General features: G+C 43.5%; 1 protein-coding gene across 1 annotated transcript; it reads left to right on the top strand.

The window, feature by feature from the left end:
• The first annotated feature begins 885 nt into the window (after positions 1-885).
• Positions 886-26,539, top strand: kcnk10a (potassium channel, subfamily K, member 10a). Its single transcript, XM_021600980.3, has 7 exons — positions 886-1,783; positions 9,359-9,744; positions 16,870-16,987; positions 19,953-20,113; positions 21,089-21,281; positions 23,886-24,028; positions 24,329-26,539. The coding sequence occupies exons 1-7, from the start codon at positions 1,729-1,731 to the stop codon at positions 24,995-24,997; spliced, it is 1,725 nt and encodes a 574-aa protein (XP_021456655.2). The 5' UTR covers positions 886-1,728; the 3' UTR covers positions 24,998-26,539.
• Positions 26,540-27,035: the final 496 nt, after the last annotated feature.

Raw genomic sequence — 27,035 nt, 5'->3', positions numbered from 1 at the left:
TCCTTACTGCAGGTGTATGATCAGTACAGTCATGGAGGTAAATCAGAACTGGACTTCATGAGAATGTAATCCATGAATCATGACACATTAATCTCAGGTAAGTGTACACCTCTTGGAATTATTTATCATAACGGTATAGCTTTACCTGAAATTCAGAGGTTATTTTTGATCACCACAGATTCATTCAAACATTATTGAGCTGAGTTGAATAAATCATACATTGATAGATGCACCTGCTGGGCAGAACTTTGCACATTGACCACAAGGAATCTATTTTCTTCTCATCATCATCACCATCATCATCACCAACACCATCATCTTCATCATCACCATCATCATAACTATCATCACCAACACCATCATCTTCATCATCACCATCCTCATCACCATCATCATCATGACCATCATCATCACCATCATCACCACTATCATCATCACCAACACCATCATCATCACCATCGTCATCATGATCATCACCATTATCATCATCCTCATTAACATCATCATCATCATCATCACCATTATTATGATGACATTGTGAGTAGGCTATGAACGATGGCAAATAGCCTACGCTATTAGGCCAATAATCCAACAATATGTAACTTTGGTCATCCTTGTGCTGCCTCCACTACACATCCACTATACAAATCGTCCTTTTAGGCACATTGAAAAACAAAATAGTAGCCTATTTTTTGATAAAAATATATCTCCAATTGACTTCCTAATCTTTGCACCATGGAAATATGACTCATGCCAATGCTTTGTCTGACCCAAAAATACTGTAAGTTGTATGCCAAAAATATTTATGTAACAACTCAAAATGAGAAGTGGAAGAAGTGGGCAGAGATACCCATTGGTGATTGATTTCTTCTGCATGTTTGGATACTGTAATGATGTGTACAGAAACACAGGGTGTTATGATAAAGCTTGCCGCAGGGACCACTGTATCCACTATCTGCTACCACCACCTGGTATATTCAATACCTGGGGGCTGCCGCATTCAACCTCATTCATAAGGGGAGTTTTTGTCTGTGAGCTCCGTGCTCTACACAGCCTATACAAGCGTCGGGTTTTTTTGGAAAGGTTGGCGAACAAGACAAGCTGTTTTAATAATCAATGCCTTGCCATTCTAAAATGCTAGCAAACCTGACTTATCCATGTTGAACTTGGATGGCATATGCCTCCCCGGGTTGGAGTGCTGCCGTAAGAACACCTCTTGGCGCACTAGCATTAAAAAGAGCGGGAGAGAGACGCACGCGCCATCACCCAATTAGCCTAGTCCTTTGCTGAACAGTCTACATTTGATACAGCGGCAGAGATAGCAATTCTTGAACATGTAATCGTGAAGTTCGTCAACGCTGTAGGAGCCCGGTCTCTTCCTACGTGTTGTAGTTGTTTACAATACAAAAGGACTGGCGTGGAATGTGGTGCAACGAGCAATATCGAGTGAGCGTCGCGCTGGTGTACCTAGAGTAGAGGCTGCTGCGGGGAGAGTGGAGCTTGTAATGAGCTTTTTACCCGGGTGTACACCTCGTTCCCACTGACGAGCAAAATAATACACGGATTATGTGTTTTTACTCTCTACCGTTCTCCATTCTCTCTCGGTTAAAAACAAAGGATTCAATAGAAAAGGCGTTGAAAGATTTCACATAAAGGTTTTTCTGTTGTTGTTTCCAGTCAGTTGTTTCCGCCAAGGGTTCGGTCCATTGTGGCAAACCGAAAATCAAGATGAAATTTCCCACAGAGAACCCAAGAAAACCCGGGCACTCCAACCCTTCGCCAGGTTTGTATTGGAACGTTTGTTGGTAATCAATAAATTGATTACGATTGAGTTTAAAGCATCCAAGATTACTATATAGTCTACTATAGGCTATTTGTTTAATTAAACATACTTGAAATAGCCTAACCTTTATATAATTGGACTATAGCTGAAACTTTAACTGTATTGATAACCATAAAACTGCTGTTATTGACATACTTCAATTTATGACAGCAGGGAATGTGTACAGGAGGAGCATGTGTTGCATGACCACTTTTTAACGAGGAATGGCGCATAGCCTACCACAATTGTTACTTATTATGATTACATTTCATCTAGGCCTGGCACCAGGATGACATGCCTGAGGGGGCATTTTAAATCAGCAAGTATTGCTTTAGTCCTAATAAAACAAGGTAGTGTTCCTACTGCTGTTCGAATGTACAAAAATGTATTTGAAATGTAGCCATACACATCAACAACCGTTGTTTTTATATAATAACGCACGAAATATATGCGCCCCATTAAGACACACGTTTATCCGAAATGCAGTCTTAGCTGCCATAGGCTAACACACAATTTGCGCCTACCAGCAAGCACAGAACAGCTCGACAGGCTGAGCACCACTAACTTCTGAAAGATTCTTACAGGCTTCATAGCTTAATTTCTGTCGAATTTGTTTCACTACGCAATGAACGTAACCTAAAGTAAGCCACGCTGCACTTCTCCAGGTGCGCATTATTTTCTGTGGGAGAGTTTCAGATAAACTAACCAATTCAAACCTACTCATTATTCTATATCCATATCTGATGTTAAATGCCCAACATGACAGTAGCCACTTTGAATCTGCTACAAATTAAAGTAAATTCCAATTCAGAGAGCAACACACACGTTTGTTTTACTATCCTTGTGGTGACCACGAAATGTATTACCATTCAAAATCCTCCCCCTTAAATTCTGACCCTCAACCTAACCCTAACCCCTAATTGTAACCCGAACCCTCTAAACCTAACCCCTAAGCCTAAAATGGCCCTTTTCCAAGTGGGGACCGTCAAAATGTCCCCGCTTGTCCAAATCGTCCTTTTCTGACTTCTGGTACCCACAAGGATAGTAAAGCCAAACCGCACACACGCTATAGCAAGAGAGCAGGGAGGGGGGCAAAACAATTGTCTGTGTGTTGTTTTCATGGTATTGACATCAGTTTTACAGTAGCCTATCACACAACGACTGTGTAATGCAAATGAATGATAACCGATTGAACATTTTCACAACTTATTTTAGTAGGCTACACATTGTATTGGTCCTATAGTACTGTGACATAAAAATGTAGGCCTATCTGAAATGCTGCCACATACACAACTGTAATTTTGTACATAAGAATGCATGCCATTTTGAAGAGAAGCCCCATGAAGACTGGTAGCCCAAGATGTGCTCATTATAACAGCACCATCAATTGGACATGAAGAATCACGGATAAATCTAGTGTGCATTGAAGTAAAAAGCATAGGACTAACGTAACTAAACATTACATAAATTTTGAATGAATAATTCTGGCATGGCGGCCAGGGCCATAAATGTTGTCACTTACCATTTAGAAGAGTTGCAGCCTACTCGATAATGTTTTGAAGTTTCTGATTCTATTCTCCTTCCTGGTGAAATGTACTTGTCAGATTACTCTCAAATGCTAGCTGGACAAGCTGAGCTTTTCATTGATGTAACATGCTGTGTCTGTGTTCACGGAATACATTCTTCATAGTGGAGAATAGGGCTGGGCGATATGGCCCAAATATAATATCATGATATTTAAAAAAAAAAAAAATGGCAGATTTGACGGTATTTTATGTTTTTTAATAATTTCAGTTCTTTGAGTAGTGCCTTACCCTAGGGTGGCAACACGTACATTCTAAGTGATTTCAATGGGTCTTTCTCCATTCTGATTGTTTTATACTGTTCAATTGTACTTCAACCCCAAATGTTTAAACAAATGTTGCAATTTGACTTGCGATTTAGAGCAAAACACTTGGGTTAACTGTTGGAATCATGGAAATAGAATGTCTATTCTAATTATACACTGCTCAGAAAAATAAAGGGAACACTTAAACAACACAATGTAACTCCAAGTCAATCATACTTCTGTGAAGTCAAACTGTCCACTTAGGAATGCAACACTGATTGACAATACATTTCGCATGCTGTTGTGCAAATGGAATAGACAACAGGTGGAAATTATAGGCATTTAGCAAGACACTCCCAATAAAGGAGTGGTTCTGCAGGTGGGGACCACAGACCACTTCTCAGTTCCGATGCTTACTGGCTGATGTTTTGGTCACTTTTGAATGCTGGCGGTGCTTTCACTCTAGTGGTGGCATGAAAAGGAGTTTACAACCCACACAAGTGGCTCAGGTAGTGCAGCTCATCCAGGATGGCACATCAATGCGAGCTGTGGCAAGAAGGTTTATTGTGTCTGTCAGCGTAGTGTCTGTCTCCTGATGGAGGTTCTACCAGGAGACAGGCCAGTACATGAGGAGACGTGGAGGAGGCCGTAGGAGGGCAACAACCCAGCAGCAGGACCGCTACCTCCGCCTTTGTGCAAAGAGGAGCACTGACAGAGCCCTGCAAAATGACCTCCAGCAGGCCACAAATGTGCACGTGTCTGCTCAAACGGTCAGAAACAAACTCCATGAGGGTGGTATGAGGGCCCAACGTCCACAGGTGGGGGTTGTGCTTACAGCCCAACACCGTGCAGGACGTTTGGCATTTGCCAGAGAACACCAAGATTGGCAAATTCGCCACTGGCGCCCTGTGCTCTTCACAGATGAAAGCAGGTTCACACTGAGCACATGTGACAGACGTGACAGTCTGGAGACGCCGTGGAGAACGTTCTGCTGCCTGCAACATCCTCCAGCATGACCGGTTTGGCGGTGGGTCAGTCATGGTGTGGGGTGGCATTTCTTTGGGGGGGCCACACAGTCCTCCATGTGCTCACCAGAGGTAGCCTGACTTCCATTAGGTACCGAGATGAGATCCCCAGACCCCTTGTGAGACCATATGCTGGTGTGGTTGGCCCTGGGTTCCTCCTAATACAAGACAATGCTAGACCTCATGTGGCTGGAGTGTGTGTCAGCAGTTCCTGCAAGAGGAAGGCATTGATGCTATTGACTGGCCCGCCCGTCCCCCAGACCTGAATCCAATTGAGCACATCTGGGAAATCATGTCTCGCTCCATCCACCAACACCACGTTGCACCACAGACTGTCCAGGAGTTGGCGGATGCTTTAGTCCAGGTCTGGGAGGAGATCCCTCAGGAGACCATCCGCCACCTCATCAGGAGCATGCCCAGGCGTTGTAGGGAGGTCATACAGGCACGTGGAGGCCACACACACTATTGAGCCTAATTTTGACTTGTTTTAAGGACATTACATCAAAGTTGGATCAGCCTGTAGTGTGGTTTTCCACTTTAATTTTGAGTGTGATTCCAAATCCAGACCTCCATGGGTTGACACATTTGATTTCCATTGATAATTGTGTGATTGTGTTGTCAGCACATTCAACTATGTAAAGAAAAAAGTATGTATTAAGAATATTTCATTCATTCAGATCTAGGATGTGTTATTTTAGTGTTCCCTTTATTTTTTTGAGCAGTGTATAATAGTGGGCACTTTTAATACAGTGTTTGACATGACAACGAATGAAGATGCCAGGGAGGAGTTATTGTGACAGGGTAGGAACTAAAGTGTTGATAGGTGTTTCCTACGGGACCCTATAATCTTTGGCTACATTGAATGTTTTCTCTTAGTTACTTCATGTAGCTAACATATTCTTGCTTTGCATTTACCTCTAATTTAGAAGATACTGTTGCACAAACATGCTGATTTAGGTCTACACCATCACAGGTATTATCAGGCTGTATAGCTAATTACGCTTGCTCTTACTCAGTACATTTATTAGCTAGCTAGCGATTAGCGAAAGCGGCTAACAAGATTTAGGAACGTCTTGCTAAGAACAGACACCAGCGGTTTGCAGATGTAAGAAACACAAGCTAATAGTGTAATTATAGAATGCTAGTAGATTTATATTAAGAAGCAAAGTGTCAACTGTATTGTTGTCATCAACATTGTAGCATATGCTGCGTTGACCATGCAGATTGGACACAAGTGTTGTGGTTTAGGAAAAACAAAAGGGCTCCTTGACTTACAGGAGCTGGGGCTAGTTCTGTGTGGAAAGTGGCATGGAGAGAGAGATAAACTATAAAAGTGGACCTTACACACTGCGTATCACATTTAACAAACCAAACTTTCAAATACCGTTATAGAAGGTAAAGTAAAAAAACCAAACCAGTCCATGCATCAATACCGGGATACCTCCCAGCCCTAGTGGAATTGGAATTTTCACACATTACTGTAGATGCCCCAAATGTTAATCCATATTTCAGTGCCAACAGCACAGTCGATATTGACTATTTCCTTCGCTAAATCGTAATGACATATCCCCCAGCACAGCACATTTACACTTCCTCTCGCTTCCATCATCATGCTTACCCACTTTGCTTTCAACTCCATATTCCTACAGAGTTTTACTCATGGGTCTCCGTCGTTTCCTTGGATCTGGTGTGCTCGTGCCTTACTGGCATGCCTCGCTGAGCTTTTCGAATCCAGCACCACATTGCAGATCCATAGCTTCTGACTGCAGTAACTTGTTAGAAGGGTCGAGGAGCAATAAACTTAAAGCTTGGCTTACATCTGTGCCAGATGCACGAGTAGATTTGATTTCACTGAGCATCTCTGTGATGTTCACTTAATATCAGAATGACTGACACCGTGGAAAGATGGCCAGTCCATCTCTGATCAATAATTATTTTCAGTTTTTCCCCAGTGTACTGTGCAGCCACTGTGGGTTTCCTGAAGAAAGTGTACAGGGAGCAACACACATTGAAAATGTTCTAGGTTCCTCCACCTCTGCTAGCAGGTTACTCAGTGAGCTCGGCATTGGTCTCGACATGATGGTCCTCAGTTCTTTTCTAATTATATGCCTGGCCCCTCCACCCCATAGAGTAGGCCCTGGTTTCATCCCACCCGGAGCCACATGTTGGCTATGGCTCTGATCCCAACCCCAAAATGACTGAGGTCGTCTGTTCTTTTTAATTTTTTTTTTTTTTTAAGGACCTTACTACTGAATAGTGTCTGTTCCAGGTGTGTAGGAGTCAAAATAAGAATAGTGGAAGAGATGGAGACCTGCACACTGTCAAAAAAAATATAAATCCAAAACTGAGTCTTGAGTGCAAAATAAATATCTTTACTGAAACATCAGGGTGCCCCAAAAAATCATTGTGTTTTGTTTTCAACTTATGCACCAACATTTCTGCCTCAGTGTAAATCTTGGCACCACAGGAGGCTACTGAGGGGAAGATGGCTCATAATAATGGCCGTAATGAAGGCGAATGGAATGGCATCAAACACATGGAAACCATCTGTTTGATGTATTTGATACCATTCCACTTATTTCCGCTCCAGCCATTACCACGAACCCGTCCTCCCCAATTAAGGTGCCACCAACCTTCTGTGGTCGGCACACACACCTGGCTTCTATTTCAAGGATCATTTCACATGTCACATGATCAAGCAAGAAAACACATCAGAAAATCGATGAATCACTTCCTAGTACAATAGAATGCATGATCTAGATTATATACAAAAGCGGACAGAGAAATATAATCAATTATTGCTTTTAAACATACCATGTGAACTTTTCCTCAGAATGATCCCAACCCTAATTAGGAGACCTCTCAATCATCATTCTCACGCTTGCACATTGGTAATTGTCAATGAAAAATATCAAAGCTAAGGATGGCTGGGCTTGGTTAAAATCCTGGATGGGAGACCAAATGGACAGTTGTAGGTAAATCAACTCTCCAGTAGGAGGTGCTGTCCAGTTCTCTTTTTTTCTGATGGTGGATATATTATTGCAGATCTGACATTGTTTCAAAGGTAAAAATTCAACTTAGCCAAACCTTGTGTAAAATATGTTGAACATTGGTTACCATGATGACATAATTCTATGTTGGAATTTCACCCTTAAAAAACAGTTTACGTTGATGACCTTTTACAAATCCAATGTATTTTCCATGTAGATTCCACGTCACAATATGTTGACAAATTACATTCAAACAATGTTGATTCAACCAGTTTGTGCCCAGTCGGAAGAGCGAACCATGTTTCCTATTGGCCTTTTATGTATAAATATATGTGAACATAATTTAGTCACTCACCAAGGTCTATGCCCTTGTTTATGTTCTATTTGAGGGGAATTGACAATGGCCACACTCCAGTCAGTTGAGGTGAAGGCTAAATGGCTAATATAATGCCATTAAAGACACCTTGGTGTGTTACAGTTGCTGCAGTATAGGGCTCCATTGAAAGATGGGATAATAACACATGACCTCATCGGAGCTCGAGCTCTGCATGGATAGTTCCCGCCAATCTTGCATGTATGGCACGTCCATGCGGCTGCCCTTTTCTCGTGCACGGTCACATGTTTACCCAGCCGCCTCTACAACCACCAGTGTAGCAAGTGATTTACCTGTCTAGCTGTTATCATCAGTATGACCTTCTGGGAGAAATGTCAGCCGTGATTTATGGGCTACATGCAGCCAAGTGTTGCACATACAATTATTCTCCTTTTTGTGGCAGGCAGAGTTTAGCGTTGCTCATCAAAATTTATTGAACCTGCAAGACCACTGTAGTGAATGTTTTTCCTTACAGTGACATTATTAAATGGTTACATAAATCACCAGCACTAATTCCATTGGTTTTCATCACCAAAATCAAGGCTTCTTTGTATAGTGTGTACCCATGAGATGTGCCAGAACTGTGACGACTTTCAACCATAATCTTACGTAATGTGATGATGAAAACGAGCATCTTGAAGATATGACGATGAGGCTCATGAAAATGAAGCAATGCAGCTGGAAAAAAACATTTCAATGCTTTGGCTATGAATTGTGTAAGTTTATAACTACAAATCCATATCACAAGGGGACAAACAGAAAATTAACCCCCGGTTTTCTTTTCAAATATTATTCAGACAGTACAGCATTAGGACATGATCTACCAACCCATACTTTTTTCATATAGAAGGCTCACTTTTTAATCCATAATAACATAGCATTCTCAGCCTGCTTGAGGCTACGAGCCATGCCAGTCCAGATCCTGTGAATCCACTGGCTGAAATAGTGCTCTGAGATGCCTGCTTTTAACCGTAATGGGTTTTCTGAAAGCCCACAGAACACTTTGAGATTCGCTCTCTGTCTCTCTCTCTCTCGCTCTCTCTACCATCTCAAAACCTCAAGCATCAAGACACACTCCACTACTGTTTCATTGTCATACTCCTGGGACTGATAGACTGAAGCCCAAACTGCCCAGGATATCAAGCCCAGTTCCATATGGTATTCTTACAAGGTTATTCACCTATTCCTGACATGCATACGGTAGTGTATTCCACCCCTTCCTTTCATAGATTTTTGGATTGTCCAGTGTGTGATTACAAATTTAACTTTACCCATAGTGCAGCTCCTAACAATAGTGTTTCATCATTTTATTCTCTGCAGTGGCAGCCCAGACCAATCTGTTCCCCCAAAAGAAGGTCCAGCCAGGCATGATGAGTTCCAGCCTGGTGCAGGCCAGTGTGGCCACCATGCAGAACCCCATGGGCTGCACTGTTCCCCGACTCTCTCCGTCAAGGCCCGCCAGCATGGTGGCCAGCATGGAGGCGGTGGGTGAGGACGGCTCGCCCCTGTTTACTGTCATGAAGTGGAAGACGGTGGTGGCGGTGTTCGTGGTTGTGGTGGCCTATCTGGTCGGGGGAGGTCTGGTGTTCCGGGCCCTGGAGCAGCCCTTCGAGAGCAACCAGAAGGTGACCATCACTGCGGAGAAGGCAGCGTTCCTGCAGAAACACCCCTGTGTCTCACCGACAGAGCTGGAGGCACTCATCAAGGTGAGGAAAGACCACAGCAGCCACTAGGCCAGTCTGCAGTCGATACTGGAGCTCTCCTGTCTCCAGTTGTCTGGGGTCCCTAGTGGGGACTCAGGTCTCCTGAAACCTGAACTCTGTATTGATCCAATGCTAGCCAAGCCCCACACAAACACTATACACTAAACACCGCCAGCCATCCTGGAATAAGATGGGAACCACACTAAACAGGCTAGTGTAATAACATAACTATAGAGTCTAGCTGTGTCACACTGAATTCAAAGCGACCACTGACCACCATACTGTGGGCGTGACTCTGCATTATGATTGATAAATGCCGTATGTGTGCTATTTTGGCCAATATGCCCAGAAGCCTGCGTGCCAGCATGTGGAGTAATTCAGACCTTGGCTGCCACCACCAAACTCTTCTCACTGTGATGCCTAATGACACTCGTTATTGCTAGTGCCTCACGGGGAACGTGGTTGGCATAATAACTGCAATAGAGACACGACTGAGGAGAAGTGGTAGAATAGTGATCAGAATGACAATCTGACAATTCCTACATCTAGGTGGATGTGTAATGGCGGTGGTTCACTGAATCATACATGATTGATAAGAATTGTAAGTCTGAATCCTAAAGATCTGTGTTAGTTCCCCAAGCGAATGCCTAAGCTTTAGTTTAGCAGGCTAACACAGTCTTGTGGCGCACTGTAGACTCAGGTTCGAATCTCGGTCCGTCACAGATGTGTGGCATTATTTAATCTGTATCATAGGATACAGCTATGATAGATGTCCATACAACCAGGAATTCATTATGTAACTCATTAGCAATACTGACTTCCCTTTCTTTCATCAGGTCTATCTACAGCTAATAAGAAAGTTGGCAGATACCCCTATCATGCAATTGTATGCTATTTACATTAAGTCATTCTATAGATTTCCTCTTTTAGATTCATCTTGATCCATTTGACTTGAAAGGGTATGCCTGCCTGTTCTTAGAGCCCTACTCCCTTTTAGTTGATATAATCATATAATAATATAAGCCATTTAGCAAACACTTACTATCACACGTGCATACGTATGGGTGGTCCCGGGAATCAAACCCGCTATTCTGGCATTACAAGCACCATGCCCTACTAACTGAGCTGCAAAGGTCCACAGGACATTGAGACAAACCTCTCGGACCCAGCTCACGACAACTTCCAGAAAACAACAGCTTCTTCAATCCAATGTTTCACCTCCTGGAAAATGAAAACCGTGAAAAAGTGAATCTGGTGTGGAGAAGCCTAATAAACAGAGCTTTATTTGACTTATACTGCAGCGCTCTCACTTCTGCAAGCGCCAGCAGGGTTTTCAGGGCTGAACGCTTCCAGCTCCTCGTAAAACAGTGTTTGAATCAGCCAGATATTGACCCCTCAGCTGTGAAACACTGGATAATACAGGACAGGATAATGCAGGACAATGCAGGCCATAGTCCCACTGGTGTAGGGAAACAAATTGCCAGGTAGGGAGTCCAAGAGGAGTTTATCCTGGCCGGTTCACTGATACACGGTGAAACACAAAGATGCCAGTGTGAACTGTAATCATTAATGACTTGGATACTCTTCGCTCGCTATTACTCAAGGATCTGGGGTTTGTGCAATGAATGGAAGTGAGAGCGTTTGTAATTGTTTTTGTTTGAACTGTTTAACTGTGAAATGAGGTGGATGTTTATCTTAGTTACAGTAGAACTCAGACGCAGTAGGGAAACGAGCTAAAGCAGAAGGCTGTCACATTTCGGATGAATTCCTCTCTGGAAAATGGTGCTAGGGGATGGAGGGATGCCAACGCAGTTGCCATGCCTCACTGCATGCTCTGGCCCTGTATTGCTTAGAAAGCAGAATGGATATTTTACTGCAGAGTTTAAACAGGCAACTCAGCACTAATTGACATGTTTCAGTGTATATAGAGCATCTGCAACCCAAAATACGTTGTCCCTTAAAAATATACACTACCGGTCAAAATAGTTCCTTTATTTTGACTATTTCCTACATTGTAGAATAATAGTGAAGACATCAAAACTATGACATAACACATGGTATCATGTAGTAACCAAAGTGTTAAATCAAAAAAAATATATAGTTTTTAGATTCTTCAAATAGCCACCCTTTGCCTTGATGACAGCTTTGCACACTCTTGGCATTCTCTCAACCAGCTTCATGAATGCATTTCAATTAACAGGTGTGCCGCCTTAAGTTAATTTGTGGAATGTCTTTCCCCCTTAATGCGTTTGAGCCAATCAGTTGTGTTGTGTCAAGGTATGGGTGTTATACAGAAGATAGCCCTATTTGGTAAAATAGTCCATATTATGGCTAGAACAGCTCAAATAATCAAAGAGAAACGACAGTCCATCATTACTTTAAGACATGAAGGTCAGTCAATACGGAACATTTCAAGAACTTTAAAAGATTCTTCAAGTACAGTCTCAAAAACCATCAAGTGCTATGATGAAACTGGCTCTCATGAGGACTGCCACAGGAATGGAAGATCCAGATTTACCTCTGCTGCAGAGGATAAGTTCATTAGAGTTACCAGCCTCAGAAATTGCAGCCCAAATAAATGTTTCACGGAGTTTAAGTAACAGACACATCTCAACATCAACTGTTCAGAGGAGACTGTGTGAATCAGGCCTTCATGATTTGATTACTGCAAAGAAACCACTACTAAAGGACACCAATAAGAAGATGAGACTTGCTTGGACCAAGGAACACGAGCAATGGACATTAGACCTGTGGAAATCTTTCCTTTTGGTCTGGAGTCCGAATTGGAGATTTTTTGGTTCCAACCGCCATGTCTTTGTGAGACGCAGTGTGGGTTAACAGATGATCTCCACATGTGCATTTCCCACTGTAAAGCATGGAGGAGATGGGGTGGGGTGCTTTACTGGTGACACTGTCTGTGATTTATTTTGAATTCAAGGCACACTTATCCAGCATGGCTACCATAGCATTCTGCAGCGATACGCCATCCCATCTTGTTTTGGCTTAGTGGGACTATCATTTGTTTTTCCACATTGTCCACAGGACAATGACCCAACACACCTCCAAACTTTGTTAGGGCTATTTGACCAAGAATGAGAATGATGCAGTGCTGCATCAGATGACCTGGTCTCCAATTGAGATGGTTTGGGTTGAGTCGGACCACACAGAGAAGGAAAAGCAGCCAACAAGACTGTTGGAAAACATTTCATGTGAAGCTGGTTGAGAGAATGTCAAGTGTGCAAAGGGATAGCTATTTGAAGAATCTCAAATATAAAATATATTTAGATTTGTTGTTTTTACTATGTTAGTTCATAGTGTTGATGTCTTCACTATTATTCTACAATGTAGAAAATAGTTTTAAAAAAATCTGAAAAACCCTTGAATGAGAAGGTGTTCTAAAACTTTTGACCAGTAGTGTATATTTTTAAATTTCTACACTGACATTAGCTGACATAGGAGTGTTAGGCATAGATGTACTTTGTTTCCTGAGTGGATTTTTGTGACTCGTATGCGGCAGCATGCAAGGTATTTTGTCATCTAAAAGCTAAAATGGGATTTCTAATTGAACCATCATCTTTGGAGTGCTTAACGTTTAAAAAGTGTCTTCAGGCATGTTCTTCGTTGGTAAAAGCAACAGTGTCCCCTCTAATATATGCATAGATAATTGCCTAACTTTTCAGCCCAGGGAGGTTAAATTATGCCCCAAGTCTTAAAAGCATCTGCTGTGGAATGAATTATTCATTAGGGGCTATTGTTCTGGAGGACCCAGGATGTATGGAAGTGGGCTGGGAGAATGTCAACTGTTTCTCCGGGTCTCTGCTCTGGGGAGTTTACTGCTGCTTGGGATTGAAGAGATTACTCATTACAGTATCTTATCCCTCAAAGTCCAGTAATGTGCCACATCATGTTATAAGTGTAGCTTGATTTACTACAGTACCCACAATACTCTGGTGACTAGGTCTTTCCATCACACTGAATCTAGAGGATCATTAGACCTTCATATTTTCTGAAGCCATTGGGTTACGTTGCCTTTTATTCTGACTCATTGTTTGGGTACTGTATATTGCCAGATCATATTGTTGTCAACAACTAAGCCAGCATCGTCAAACATGAGGCAGGGTGCAGGCTGGTGTGTATGGCGTGTCATTCGATCCCTTCCATCCCACGGAGGTCCTACCCTGGCGTGTCGCTCCATCCCACGGAGGTCCTACCCTGGCGTGTCACTCCATCCCACGGAGGTCCTACCCTGGCGTGCCACTCCATCCCACGGAGGTCCTACCCTGGCGTGCCGCTCCATCCCACGGAGGTCCTACCCTGGCGTGCCGCTCCATCCCACGGAGGTCCTACCCTGGCGTGCCGCTCCATCCCTCGGAGGGCCTACCCTGGCGTGTCGCTCCATCCCACGGAGGTCCTACCCTGGCGTGTCGCTCCATCCCACGGAGGTCCTACCCTGGTGCCTTTTATTAATTACAATCACAGCCATAGTGTTGGGTATCACCCCACCGCTCTTCATCTATGCACACAGCATCGTAAACATCCTCCTCCAATCCAACGTGAAAGGTGATTTCTCTGGCAGATGATAAGCAGTGTTGGGACGTGTGCCAGGCTGCTTCTCTAGTTTCTTAGCCCAGAGGTAGAGCCTACAGGACAGGCAGCGCATGGCAGGGCCAGGAAGAGCAGGGTTTGGGGCCAGACTACTGGGGGGAGAGATATATCTCCTCTGTACTCTGTGTCAGTTCTATGGCGAACACAGTGACAACCTTCTCCTGTGGAATCTCTACAGCACTTTTTCTCTCACTGTTTATGTGGGTAGGGAGTGACTTTGAGCTTACATCCACTACAGAATCTAGTCCCCCTATATCAACTCATGACTAGTACTAGTCTCTTGCTGCAATGCACAAGTGGCAATAACAAAATGTTACAATATAACCAAGTTATCTTGGCAAGTTTCACACATTACTGCATGTGGTGTCTGTGCATTGGTTAACTGAGAAGGCAGCTCAACAAACATACAAGGTTCAGCAGAAGAATGTCTACGCAAGCACATTAGGAGAGAATGAGTGTTATTTGCCCTAATTAAAAATATTTAAACCCCTACCAAAAATGTTAATTAATTATAATCCACATAGTAATTCACATTTCCTGTTGCTGCATGATTATATTGCTGCTATAGCAAACTGGCTCAATTAAGATCCTACATCTGTATGAATAGGAAGTTACAGAAGCAATGCAGACCATGTGGTTGAACAGAGGCTAAAGAAGGACCTCACAACCCACTCTGCCTTAACACAGATCTTTCAGGTATGTTTTACTCCTATCAGATCCTACATACGTTATGTTTTAAATGCATACAGATATAGGATCTTAAATCGACCAGTTTCTCACTGCAGGAAAATAAGCCTGCAGCAACAGGAAATGTGAATTATTGTGTGGGTTATAATTAATGGAGTTTTTTTGTAGAGGATGATACATTTTTAGTTAGGGCAAATCAAGTCTGACATTTTTTTTAAAGTGGAAATTACAAACTTTAGAAACCTTTTCAAACCTTGAATACACTAAGTTTTCCTTTCCTGGTGTGCAGGATTAAGATCCTGTATCTGTATTTCAGAGTGCAGATCCCTGATGGCGATGGCTGCTTCTAATGGAGATGACATTGATCTCTTTGGAACTCATTCAAGGTGTCCTGAAGCAAAACCCATTCTGATAGAAACGCTGAGTCACCTTTCATTATCCAGGCATGCTGCTGCTCTGCCCAGTGCCAGGTCTTCACCAGTCCTCTGATACAGGCAGGGGTTTCATTTAGATGGCATTAATAATCTGTGGAAAGGATGGGGCTCAGGGAAAGGATCACAGCTGCTATCCTTGCTTTCCAACCAAGGTGCATGAATTGAGGAGCAAACTGAAGTGAACAGGAAATTCAGCAACTCTTGGAGGACAGTGGAAGTTGATTAAAAAAATTGCTTATGTATTGTTAAAAGCAACCCGAAATGCTTTAACAATAAATAATCATTTTTATCCTCCAAGACTTGCTGAATTTCCTCTTCACTTCAAATAGGATGGGGCTTTTTTGTATTCATTATTTTACTAGATAAGTGAATTGAGAAACCATTCTCATGCAAAGCAACAACCTGTTACATGGGAGAGGAGAGGCATTGAATGAATAGTAGAGTCTTGCCACAGTAAATAAAAGGTATTTTGTGCTTCAAAGTTTAGCGTGTCCAAAGATCTTAGTCAGATTTGTTTCATTATATAGTGATGATCCAAACAACGCCTGGGGCAGATAACTACAGTACAGTAACTGCTCATCAAACATAAGCTATGATTAGACTGTCAGTTTGGAAAGACGAGCTGATTGCATGTGTAACCAACCAGAGTTCAAAACCAGGTCTCCTGCGCATCACAATACTGTGTTAGCCCGCTGTAGCTACGGTAACAAAATTCTTCAGGTCTCAGGCAAGGTTTGAAAATCCACCTCCATTACACAAGCCACTATCAGCATGGTCAGTGATGATCAGATACAATCAGGTCCCTCTGTCCTCTCCCTCTGTCCCCTACCTCTGGACTGTCATGGTGTCTCATGCTCTGTTCTTGTTTACTTGGCCTTCAACCATTTCCACCTATCCCACCGTCCCTCACACCCTGAGCTACTTCCTGTTGCGCGACACGCCAATGTTCCATCTGGCATGCCGGCTTCCTGACGTGTAGACTGGAAGACTGGCACAGAGTGTGAGGGTTGCTCAGGACATCGTGGGCATCATGTGCCCCGCCCGCCCCACGTGCCCTCTCTCTCTCTGTGTGGCACTGTCCTGATGATTCACCGTGCAGAGGCGTCGTCAGCGCTAAGCTACACAGCAGTCATATGTTACGCAACTGTCTCCTTTAGTAAATCACATGGGAAGGTTTGACAGATCCTTATGCGAAAGCCCCCCTGAGAATTCAGCTATTCAACATGCAAATTATGTTATGGTTTAGCAATCAACACATGCTTTTACAGCTGTAGGATAACTGAAAGAGAAACTCTCAAGAGACTCTGTACCACAAAACAATGCTGCCATTTTGAACATAATACCATTATCTTTATCCACATGAAGTTGTCTAATTCCTTTCCTTTTGCGTTTGTGTGTCCAGCACTCTGTAGATGCTGTGAATGCTGGGGTCAGCCCGATAGGAGACACATCCTATAACTCCAGTCACTGGGACCTGGGCAGTGCCTTCTTCTTCGCCGGAACAGTCATCACAACCATAGGTAATAGCATCAAATCAAATGTTATTGGTCGCATACACATATTTAGCGAAATGCTCATCTTGTTGGACACGTACCTGAGGCCTATGTGATCAATCACATCTGTAGTTACATTACCTGTTATTCTTGACCATTCAACCTGTTTAATAAAGGCAATAGATTGTTCTGGATCCCCTTATTTACACTGAGGCTGTTGTTCATTGACCAATGTTCCTTTTTTTTTAAGTTCAAATTTTCTTGTGGGGCAGGAAGTGAAGTGCTCTGTTGAAAACAATGCAGAAAACTTCCTAAAGTGTTATCTGTAGATTAAAGCCTTGGTAACACTTTATTTGGATAGTTCATATTAAATCAAAGTTTATTTGTCACGTGCGCCGAATACAACAGGTGTAGAGGCTCCGGACTCTGACAGTAGCATGACTGATTACCGATTGTTATGAAAACTTAAAATCGTCCCTAATTAATCGGCCATTCCGATTAATCAGTCGACCTCTAGTATGTATGTACAGTCACTGTGGGGACGACGTCCTTGATGCGCTTATTGATAAAGCCAGTGACTGATGTAGTGTACTCAATGCCATCGGAAGAATCCCGGAACATGTTCCAGTCTGTGATAGCCAAACAGTCCTGTAGTTTAGCATCTGCTACATCTGACCACTTTTTTATAGACCGAGTCACTGATGCTTCCTGCTTTAATTATTGCTTGTAAGCAGGAATCAGGAGGATAGAGTTGTGGTCGGATTTACAAAATGGAGGGCGAGGGAGAGCTTTGTACGCGTCTCTGTATGTGGAGTACAGGTGATCTAGATTTTTTTCCCCTCTGGTTGCACATTTAACATGTTGATAGAAATTTGGTAGAACTGATTTGTTTCCCTGCATTATAGTCTCTGGCCACTAGGAGCTCCACCTCTGGGTGAGTGGTTCCCTGTTTGCTTATTTCCTTATAGCTGACTGCGTGCGGTCTTAGTGCCAGCATCTGTCTGTTGTGGTAAATAAACAGCCACGAAAAGTATAGCTGAAAACCCTCTAGGCAAGTAGTTTGGTCTGCAATTTATCACAATATACTCTACTTCAGGTGAGCAAAATCAAGAGACTTCCTCAGATTTCGTGCACCAGCTGTTGTTTACAAATATGCACAGAACCCCGTCGTCTTACCGGAGTGTGCTGTTGTATCTTGCCGGTGCAGCATATATCCCACTGCAAAACAATAGTATTACATTTGGGATACTCACAAGAATGGTATTGTCAACGTCACTGATTTGAAAAGACAGGATAGTTTATTAGCTACCCCCGTAGCTGGTAGAACGTTCAGCTGTGAATAAGGTCCATACCAGCAAACTGCCTCTCAGGGGTTTTGATATGAGATCAATGTGGGATTGGTGTGTGAGTATGAGGCTCCTGTCAGATGAAATAAAGTGAGCTGCTCTGCTCCTGGAAGTCATGCTACTGTCAGAGTGAGGAATGGTCTCCATTATCTCCTTGACGATGGTGGAAAGCTGATGTAGCTAAACCAGATGTTTCACCTTCGTGGTTCACTCCTGTTTTATTGGTTTGTTATTCATTTTCAATAGGATTAGGAATGATTTATGAGGATGTTTGGAGTAGTTATCAGGCAGTGTTGGTGTAATTCAAGTCAAGTGCATTGGTTGATGAAACATTTTACCTGAGGTAGTGCCATTTACATTGGACCGTATGGGCCAGTTTCCCAGAACCAGATTGTCTACTTCCCGGAATAAAAAATTACACTCAAAGGAGAATATGCATTGAAAGTAATCAGGGTCCAGGAAATTGTCTCTGTGTTGCTCTGCCGCTGTGTTTTAGGTGTGGAACGGAAAGCCCTAGGACCATGCCTCAGGACTACCTGACATGATGACTCCTTGCTGTCCCCAGTCCACCTGGCCGTGCTGCTGCTCCACTTTCAACTGTTCTGCCTTATTATTATTGGACCATGCTGGTCATTTATGAACATTTGAACATCTTGGCCATGTTCTGTTATAATCTCCAACTGGCACAGCCAGAAGAGGACTGGCCACCCCACATAGCCTGGTTCCTCTCTAGGTTTCTTCCTAGGTTTTGGCCTTTCTAGGGAGTTTTTCCTAGCCACCGTACTTCTACACCTGCATTGCTTGCTGTTTGGGGTTTTAGGCTGGGTTTCTGTACAGCACTTTGAGATATCAGCTGATGTACGAAGGGCTATATAAATACATTTGATTTGATTTGATTTGGAATCATAGCATTGTCTTCAACAGAACCTTCCAAACCATTGAAGGCCTTTAGTTTGATGGAGGGCCGGAAGGAGGCCTTTAGTTTGATGGAGGGGCGGAAGGAGGCCTTTAGTTTGATGGAGGGGCGGAAGGAGGCCTTTAGTTTGATGGAGGGGCGGAAGGAGGCCTTTAGTTTGATGGAGGGGCGGAAGGAGGCCTTTAGTTTGATGGAGGGGCGGAAGGAGGCCTTTAGTTTGATGGAGGGGCGGAAGGAGGCCTTTAGTTTGATGGAGGGGCGGAAGGAGGCCTTTAGTTTGATGGCGGGGCGGAAGGAGGCCTTTAGTTTGATGGAGGGGCGGAAGGAGGCCTTTAGTTTGATGGAGGGGCGGAAGGAGGCCTTTAGTTTGATGGAGGGGCGGAAGGAGGCCTTTAGTTTGATGGAGGGGCGGAAGGAGGCCTTTTACTTTCATTTCAGTGGCATGTCTCTAATTAAATCAGAAGAGTTGGTCTAGCCTATACCCCCTTCTGTGATTCCAAGTGAAAACTGACACTCTGCAAGCGGTGGACAAAGGGACAGAAGCTTAGCTAGCAGACAGCCCATGTTGGCCTTTTGTAGATAGCAGTGTGTGTATAAGTCTATGGGGAAGAGGAGATGGATTTGGTATTGCACAAACCCACTTTGGTTGTCTGCCGTTGATAAGATCTAGAGGTTTAGGGCTTTTCACATCTGAAAAACATCCTCTTCTCCTTCTCTGTTCCTTCCACAGGGTACGGTAACATTGCCCCAAGCACGGAGGGCGGGAAGATTTTCTGTATCCTGTATGCAATATTCGGCATCCCTCTGTTTGGGTTTCTGCTAGCCGGTGTGGGGGACCAGCTAGGGACCATTTTTGTGAAAAGCATTGCGAAGGTGGAGAAAATGTTCAGAGTAAGTTCACAGCATACAGTAATCCACAGCATGAACAATATGAATAATGATGATGCTATTTTGATGTACTATAAGAATAATTATTGATTATCAAAATAACTTTTAAATGTGAGATGGTGATAGGCTAGAGACCTCAAACTCAACTCTGGACCTCCAAGCCAGTTCCACTGCATTGTCTAATTGCTCCGCTGGGACACCAGGTGGGTGCAATTCATTATCAGGTAGAACAGAACCAGCAGGCTCCGGACCACGTAGGGTAAAGGTTGAATACCCCTGGACTAGAGATTATAGAGATCTGGGGATTTTCCAAATTGAAAGTGAAAGTTTGCACATACTGAGTGAGGTATTATCCTCTGTTAATTATGTATGAGGTCTACATTATTGCTTGTTAATGAGCAGGGGGCGATGGCTGTCATGCTTTACTCTGATTGGCCCAACAGCTCCAATCTGTCCTGTGGGGTTTTATAGTATTGCAGTCAAACAGGAATACCTGGGGGCTATTCATTATGCCTCGCAACTGAAACCCTTCACTGTTTAAGAACCAAACGGAAAGAAATGGGTAGGGACCTACCTGAATTTGTGCAATAGAAACTCGTATTCATTGCAAAACATTTTGAATAGACTAAACGTTTTGCAACAATCTGCATAATGAATATATCCCTGGGGTGAAAGCTGTACTGAGTGAGCTATGCCTCTGTGACAGCCCATAGCCACAACCACCGTTACGTCTCATTTGATCTAATCCGGCATCTCATGCATCTTTAGCTCATCACTAGGCGGTGTCAGAGTGGATAAATAGATGCCACCTTGTCAGAGTCACAAATGTCATCACTAGAACTCAGTAGGGATGCCACCACAGAACGACAACACACTGTGTGCCTTCTGTTAAAATGACCTCCATCGCCTCCACTGTGTGTATGTGTGTGTGTGTGTGTGCGCCTGTTTGTGTGTGTGTGTCCTCTTCTCCTCCCCCAGCGCAAACAGAACCAAATCAGCCAGACAAAGATCCGAGTGGCCTCCACGTTACTCTTCATCCTGGCGGGCTGCATCCTCTTCGTCACCATCCCTGCAGTCATCTTCAAACACATAGAAGGCTGGACAGGACTGGAGGCCATTTACTTTGTTGTCATCACTCTGACAACTATTGGAATAGGAGACTATGTGGCAGGTGAGAGCTAGCATATTTCTCTACTGTAAGGTTTAGGCAGTGAAAGTGCCATAAACAGATGTTTATCTGATAATGATCTCTAAATTGCTGCCATTTTGAGTCAGACATCACGGTATAAGCTTTATACTAAGACATCATAAAGGCTCATAGAGTACATGCTTAAAACAACTAATAAAGCATTTCAATTAAAGTGTTACCCACACACTGCTCTTGCTCTGACAAAGGCCTTGTGGTCGCTACGTAAAGCTCTGACGAAGGCCTTGTGGTCGATACGTAAAGCTCTGACGAAGGCCTTGTGGTCGATACGTAAAGCTCTGACGAAGGCCTTGTGGTCGATACATAAAGCTCTGACGAAGGCCTTGTGGTCGATACGTAAAGCTCTGACGAAGGCCTTGTGGTCGATACGTAAAGCTCTGACGAAGGTCTTGTGGTCGATACGTAAAGCTCTGACGAAGGCCTTGTGGTCGATACGTAAAGCTCTGACGAAGGCCTTGAGGTCGATACGTAAAGCTCTGACGAAGGCCTTGTGGTCGATACGTAAAGCTCTGACGAAGGCCTTGTGGTCGATACGTAAAGCTCTGACGAAGGCCTTGTTGTCGATACGTAAAGCTCTGACGAAGGTCTTGTGGTCGATACGTAAAGCTCTGACGAAGGCCTTGTGGTCGATACGTAAAGCTCTGACGAAGGCCTTGTGGTCGATACGTAAAGCTCTGACGAAGGCCTTGTGGTCGATACGTAAAGCTCTGACGAAGGCCTTGTGGTCGATACGTAAAGCTCTGACGAAGGCCTTGTGGTCGATACGTAAAGCTCTGACGAAGGCCTTGTGGTCGATACGTAAAGCTCTGACGAAGGCCTTGAGGTCGATACGTAAAGCTCTGACGAAGGCCTTGTGGTCGATACGTAAAGCTCTGACGAAGGCCTTGTGGTCGATACGTAAAGCTCTGACGAAGGCCTTGTGGTCGATACGTAAAGCTCTGACGAAGGCCTTGAGGTCGATACGTAAAGCTCTGACGAAGGCCTTGTGGTCGATACGTAAAGCTCTGACGAAGGCCTTGTGGTCGATACGTAAAGCTCTGACGAAGGCCTTGTGGTCGATACGTAAAGCTCTGACGAAGGCCTTGTGGTCGATACGTAAAGCTCTGACGAAGGCCTTGTGGTCGATACGTAAAGCTCTGACGAAGGCCTTGTGGTCGATACGTAAAGCTCTGACGAAGGCCTTGTGGTCGATACGTAAAGCTCTGACGAAGGCCTTGAGGTCGATACGTAAAGCTCTGACGAAGGCCTTGTGGTCGATACGTAAAGCTCTGACGAAGGCCTTGTGGTCGATACGTAAAGCTCTGACGAAGGCCTTGTGGTCGATACGTAAAGCTCTGACGAAGGCCTTGTCGTCGATACGTAAAGCTCTGACGAAGGCCTTGAGGTCGATACGTAAAGCTCTGACGAAGGCCTTGTGGTCGATACGTAAAGCTCTGACGAAGGCCTTGTGGTCGATACGTAAAGCTCTGACGAAGGCCTTGTGGTCGATACGTAAAGCTCTGACGAAGGCCTTGTGGTCGATACGTAAAGCTCTGACGAAGGCCTTGAGGTCGATACGTAAAGCTCTGACGAAGGCCTTGTGGTCGATACGTAAAGCTCTGACGAAGGCCTTGTGGTCGATACGTAAAGCTCTGACGAAGGTCTTGTGGTCGATACGTAAAGCTCTGACGAAGGCCTTGAGGTCGATACGTAATGCTCTGAGGAAGGCCTTGAGGTCGATACGTAAAGCTCTGACGAAGGCCTTGAGGTCGATACGTAAAGCTCTGACGAAGGCCTTGTGGTCGATACGTAAAGCTCTGACGAAGGCCTTGTGGTCGATACGTAAAGCTTAATAAAGAGCAGTGATGCTATCAAGCAGTGTGCGGGTTTCTTCTCTTTTCTCATCTTATTCAACTATTACCATGCACTTGTGAAAAAGATCAGATCAGATGTGCTCGTGCCTTTTTTGAATAGATTACCACATTTATCATTCTAACAACCGTTTGTACCCATTCATTTAGCTTTAATAAATTATATTATGGTTGGAGGAGGTGTCTGTCATTTCTTCCTGCTGTGCCATTTCTACTGTGGCTATATATTTATCATTCATGGAGAGGGATCTTAGTGAACGTGGAGAGGGTTCATAATGTGAAAAGCAATTGTCTATTGCCTTAGTGAAATTGATGTCCATTACCAGGCTGTCATAGCTCGATCTCTCTGACAGAGCTACTGCCGCACCGTACTTATCATTTATTTTCCAATCGCTCTTTGACACAAACGCTTATCTTCAGAAAATTTGGTCGTTTCTGTTCTCTGGATTTTTGACTAACTACCAACTGGATACCATGAAAAAGGGGTAAAAAATAAATAATAAAATAAATATGTTCTAAAATAATCTGACTATCAGGGTTGTTTTCATTAGGCACCAAACGGAAGAAAATGAACTGAAACAGGGAGGGACTGCATATCCAATAAGAAACACACATTTTTGGTTTCAGTTAAAAAATATTTTGATATGGTTAGCACTCCTGAACATGACCCAGGTCTCTCATCATGCTGACCGTTTCATTGTTTGTTTACATCCTATAGGAGGGGACCGGAGGGTGGAGTATCGTAATTGGTATAGACCACTGGTGTGGTTCTGGATCCTGGTGGGTTTGGCTTATTTCGCTGCTGTGCTGAGTATGATCGGTGACTGGCTGAGGGTTCTGTCCAAGAAGACAAAAGAGGAGGTAATATTATACTACTATGGTATAGAACTGAAATGTTGTAGTTGAATACTACATGGGCTTATGTATTAAAACAATTTCACCCAACTTTTAACCTAAATTCAATGACGATGTGAAATGTTTTGTGGATTTCACGTTGGTTGACAACAAGACTTTGAACTAACGTATGTGCCCAGTGGGTAGTTACTTTCACCAATTCTGTAAACTATTCCTTTAAAGGTAATAGTGGGTTAATTTTGATTGTCATGCGTTATAGTATTTCATGCTGTGAAATGACCTTGGTTTTATCTTGACATGCACAAGGTCGGTGAGATCAAGGCCCACGCGGCTGAGTGGAAGGCCAACGTGCGCGCCGAGTTCCGGGAGACGCGGCGCCGCCTGAGCGTAGAGGTCAGCGACAAGCTCCAGCGGGCCGCCACCATCCGTAGCATGGAGCGCCGTCAGCTGGGCCTGGACCAGCGGGCCGTCTCCATGGACATGCTCTCCCCAGAACGCCGTGCCGTCTTCAACAGCCTGGACACCAACCCCTACAAGACCTCGTCCCAGGAGAGCATTGATACCAAGATCAACAACCTGCGTCTGAGAGGGGCCGAGTGTGATCCACACCGGTCTGACAATGTGGCCGCCTCGGAGGACAACATCTTTAATCGCTTGGGCTCTGTCACCAAGCTGGCCAAGAGGAGCAAGAACCGCGAGCTGAAGAAAAACATCCCAGATGAACTACGATGCAGGCCCTATAGTACTCCGCCCATGGAGATAGGGGAGAGTAAGGAGGAAGAGGAGGAAGATGAGGGATTAGACAAAGAGTTCAACACCAGCCTGTCCGATCTGCCGCTGTTCGTGGAAGTGTGCAAGCCCCAGAACGGTTTTACAGTACCATTCATACCACTACAGACCAAAGATAAAGAAACTGAGGAGGAGGAGACATTTCAACTTGAAGAAAAGGAGCTGCATATCCAGATGGATCCTTAAGACTGTTGGCTGTTTCTCCTGAGAATATTAAGTTTTAAACATCACTACCGTATGTGCCTTACATCTCTCTCACTCCTCTGTGTGCTTGATATTGGGGGAACAGTTGTCCCTGTGTGCTATGTAATGTTATTCAATATTCACTGTGCCGTAATAACCTGAAGTTAAGACATGGGCATCATCAGTTTCTACAATCACCTGGTAAAATATTGAGATTTGGGGTTCTTGTGGTACAGAACAACCAAAATGATGGTCATGTTTATTTCGAGGGAAGAGAAGATGGCTGCTAATCAGAAGAGTCAATGATAAAGTAAATAAAATGCAGTAGCAGACTGCTATGATGTCTCTTTGGCGAGTCTGTGACCTATATGCACATAGTATTTAGGACTATCAAAGTCCACTATCTGAGGTCATTTTAGGACCAAAGAACTGAGCTGCTGAGAGAAGAACAAACATTGTGAAAGACTGGAGAGTAAGTCAGATTTGGTCTCATTCCATCACAATACATAAACTCTATGAAAAAGGGATTTAAAAAAAAGGAATAAACACAGCCACATTGTGTGTGCATGTTACATGAGCTAAGCTGTTTAATGTCTAAGTGTATGACTACGCTACCAACTTCATGAACTTTCTTTACAACTTGAATCTCAGGGCTTGTGGTCCTAATGTTGTCGTTGAAATGTGACTAAAGGATGCTGCATTCACACTTTGTAAAAGAGGAGCTTTGGCTGCACTTAGAATGGCTTTCAGAAGATGACAGTTTATGACAATGGAGCGGAAGATTAGCCACAATGCAAGGAAGGAGAAAATGCCCCTAATTGCACAGACGGGATACTGTCAAATTTGAGAATTTGGGACACAGAGGTTCTTTGGCGGTAACATGTATGATTAAAAAAATCCAAGGATTTGCTTGAATACAGTGTGTTACTGAGATGACATTTTTGTTATACACAGTGTACCATGTTACATTGATGTGTTCTATAAAGAACATTGTGTTCTGACAGATGAGGGATAATGACACTGAAAACATGCACGAATCAACTTTGCATTTCAATTGTGGTTTACTAATAGTATTATAATAATCTAATTACAAACCCTTTAAGATGCATGGGTTAAATAACATTACCTCTATGTATATCTCGCTCAATTTCTCACCCGCGCGCACGTGCACACTTCACACACGCATATACACACCTCAATTTTAATTCCTTGTGTTTGCATTGATATGGGTGCAGAATTAGCATGGTGTGAATGCAGCAAAGGACTCTCAATGCTATAACGCTACAAAGAAATGCGTATTAAAAAATACATGGAACACAACAGCATGCTATTTTGCAAAAATATTAATGCTATATGGAAGTGATTGTATACCACCACTTGCTTCAGAAGAGGACGGTTAGCATAGCATTTTTAACTGCCCATGTTGATCTAGCATGGGCTACACCTGCTCACTATTTGGACGTTGTTAACAGTATTACTTGTGCCACCATTACATTACATGTAGTGAGTGCCTTTTGGAAATAAATATCACTGAATGAAGTGCTATTGGGAGTTGCTTGTTTTTTCCTTCTAGCGTAGAGTTATTGTGTTGTCAACATCACTATTTCTCAGTCTACCTTATCAGAGGTTTTCATCGAGCTGGAAAAAGGAAGTATCCAGCCGTGTATCGCTTTCACTCTCATTGGCAATGACCTTGTTGGAACACAAACAAACAATCCCCTCTTGAGGCCATCTGTGCCCGCCCCTCATAACACCCCCTGTTTAATCTTCAGGGCTGTTTCCTGCAATGAAACCATGTATAGATCATTTTGATATAAAACCCTCTTTTATACTGATCAATAGCTCCCATCCCAGTTAGGTGTTGCTGTTCATCTTAGAGGATGTACAGTCTTTGTAGAATAGTGAATTTGAGGGTAATAACAGCACTAGCAAAGAGTTAAACATCAGACAACAGCAGAGGAAAGCTAAATTATGTAGCAACTACAACGAGTGTACTCTTGGTCTCGCATGAAAGTTGTTGCGAAGCTGTGGAGAAAGATAG

This window comes from Oncorhynchus mykiss, chromosome 4, assembly GCF_057628025.1.
Source record: "Oncorhynchus mykiss isolate SJ-2025 chromosome 4, ASM5762802v1, whole genome shotgun sequence".
Classification (NCBI taxonomy): Eukaryota; Metazoa; Chordata; class Actinopteri; order Salmoniformes; family Salmonidae; genus Oncorhynchus; species Oncorhynchus mykiss.
The sequence above is the reverse complement of the archived record's forward strand: the minus strand, read 5'-3'. Positions and strand labels throughout refer to the sequence as shown.

Coding starts and splice junctions, on each gene's coding strand:
- kcnk10a (XM_021600980.3), top strand. CDS start 1,729: ATGAAATTTCCCACAGAGAACCCAAGAAAACCCGGGCACTCCAACCCT. Junction 1,784..9,358: donor GCACTCCAACCCTTCGCCAG/GTTTGTATTGGA, acceptor TATTCTCTGCAG/TGGCAGCCCAGACCAATCTG. Junction 21,282..23,885: donor AATAGGAGACTATGTGGCAG/GTGAGAGCTAGC, acceptor TACATCCTATAG/GAGGGGACCGGAGGGTGGAG.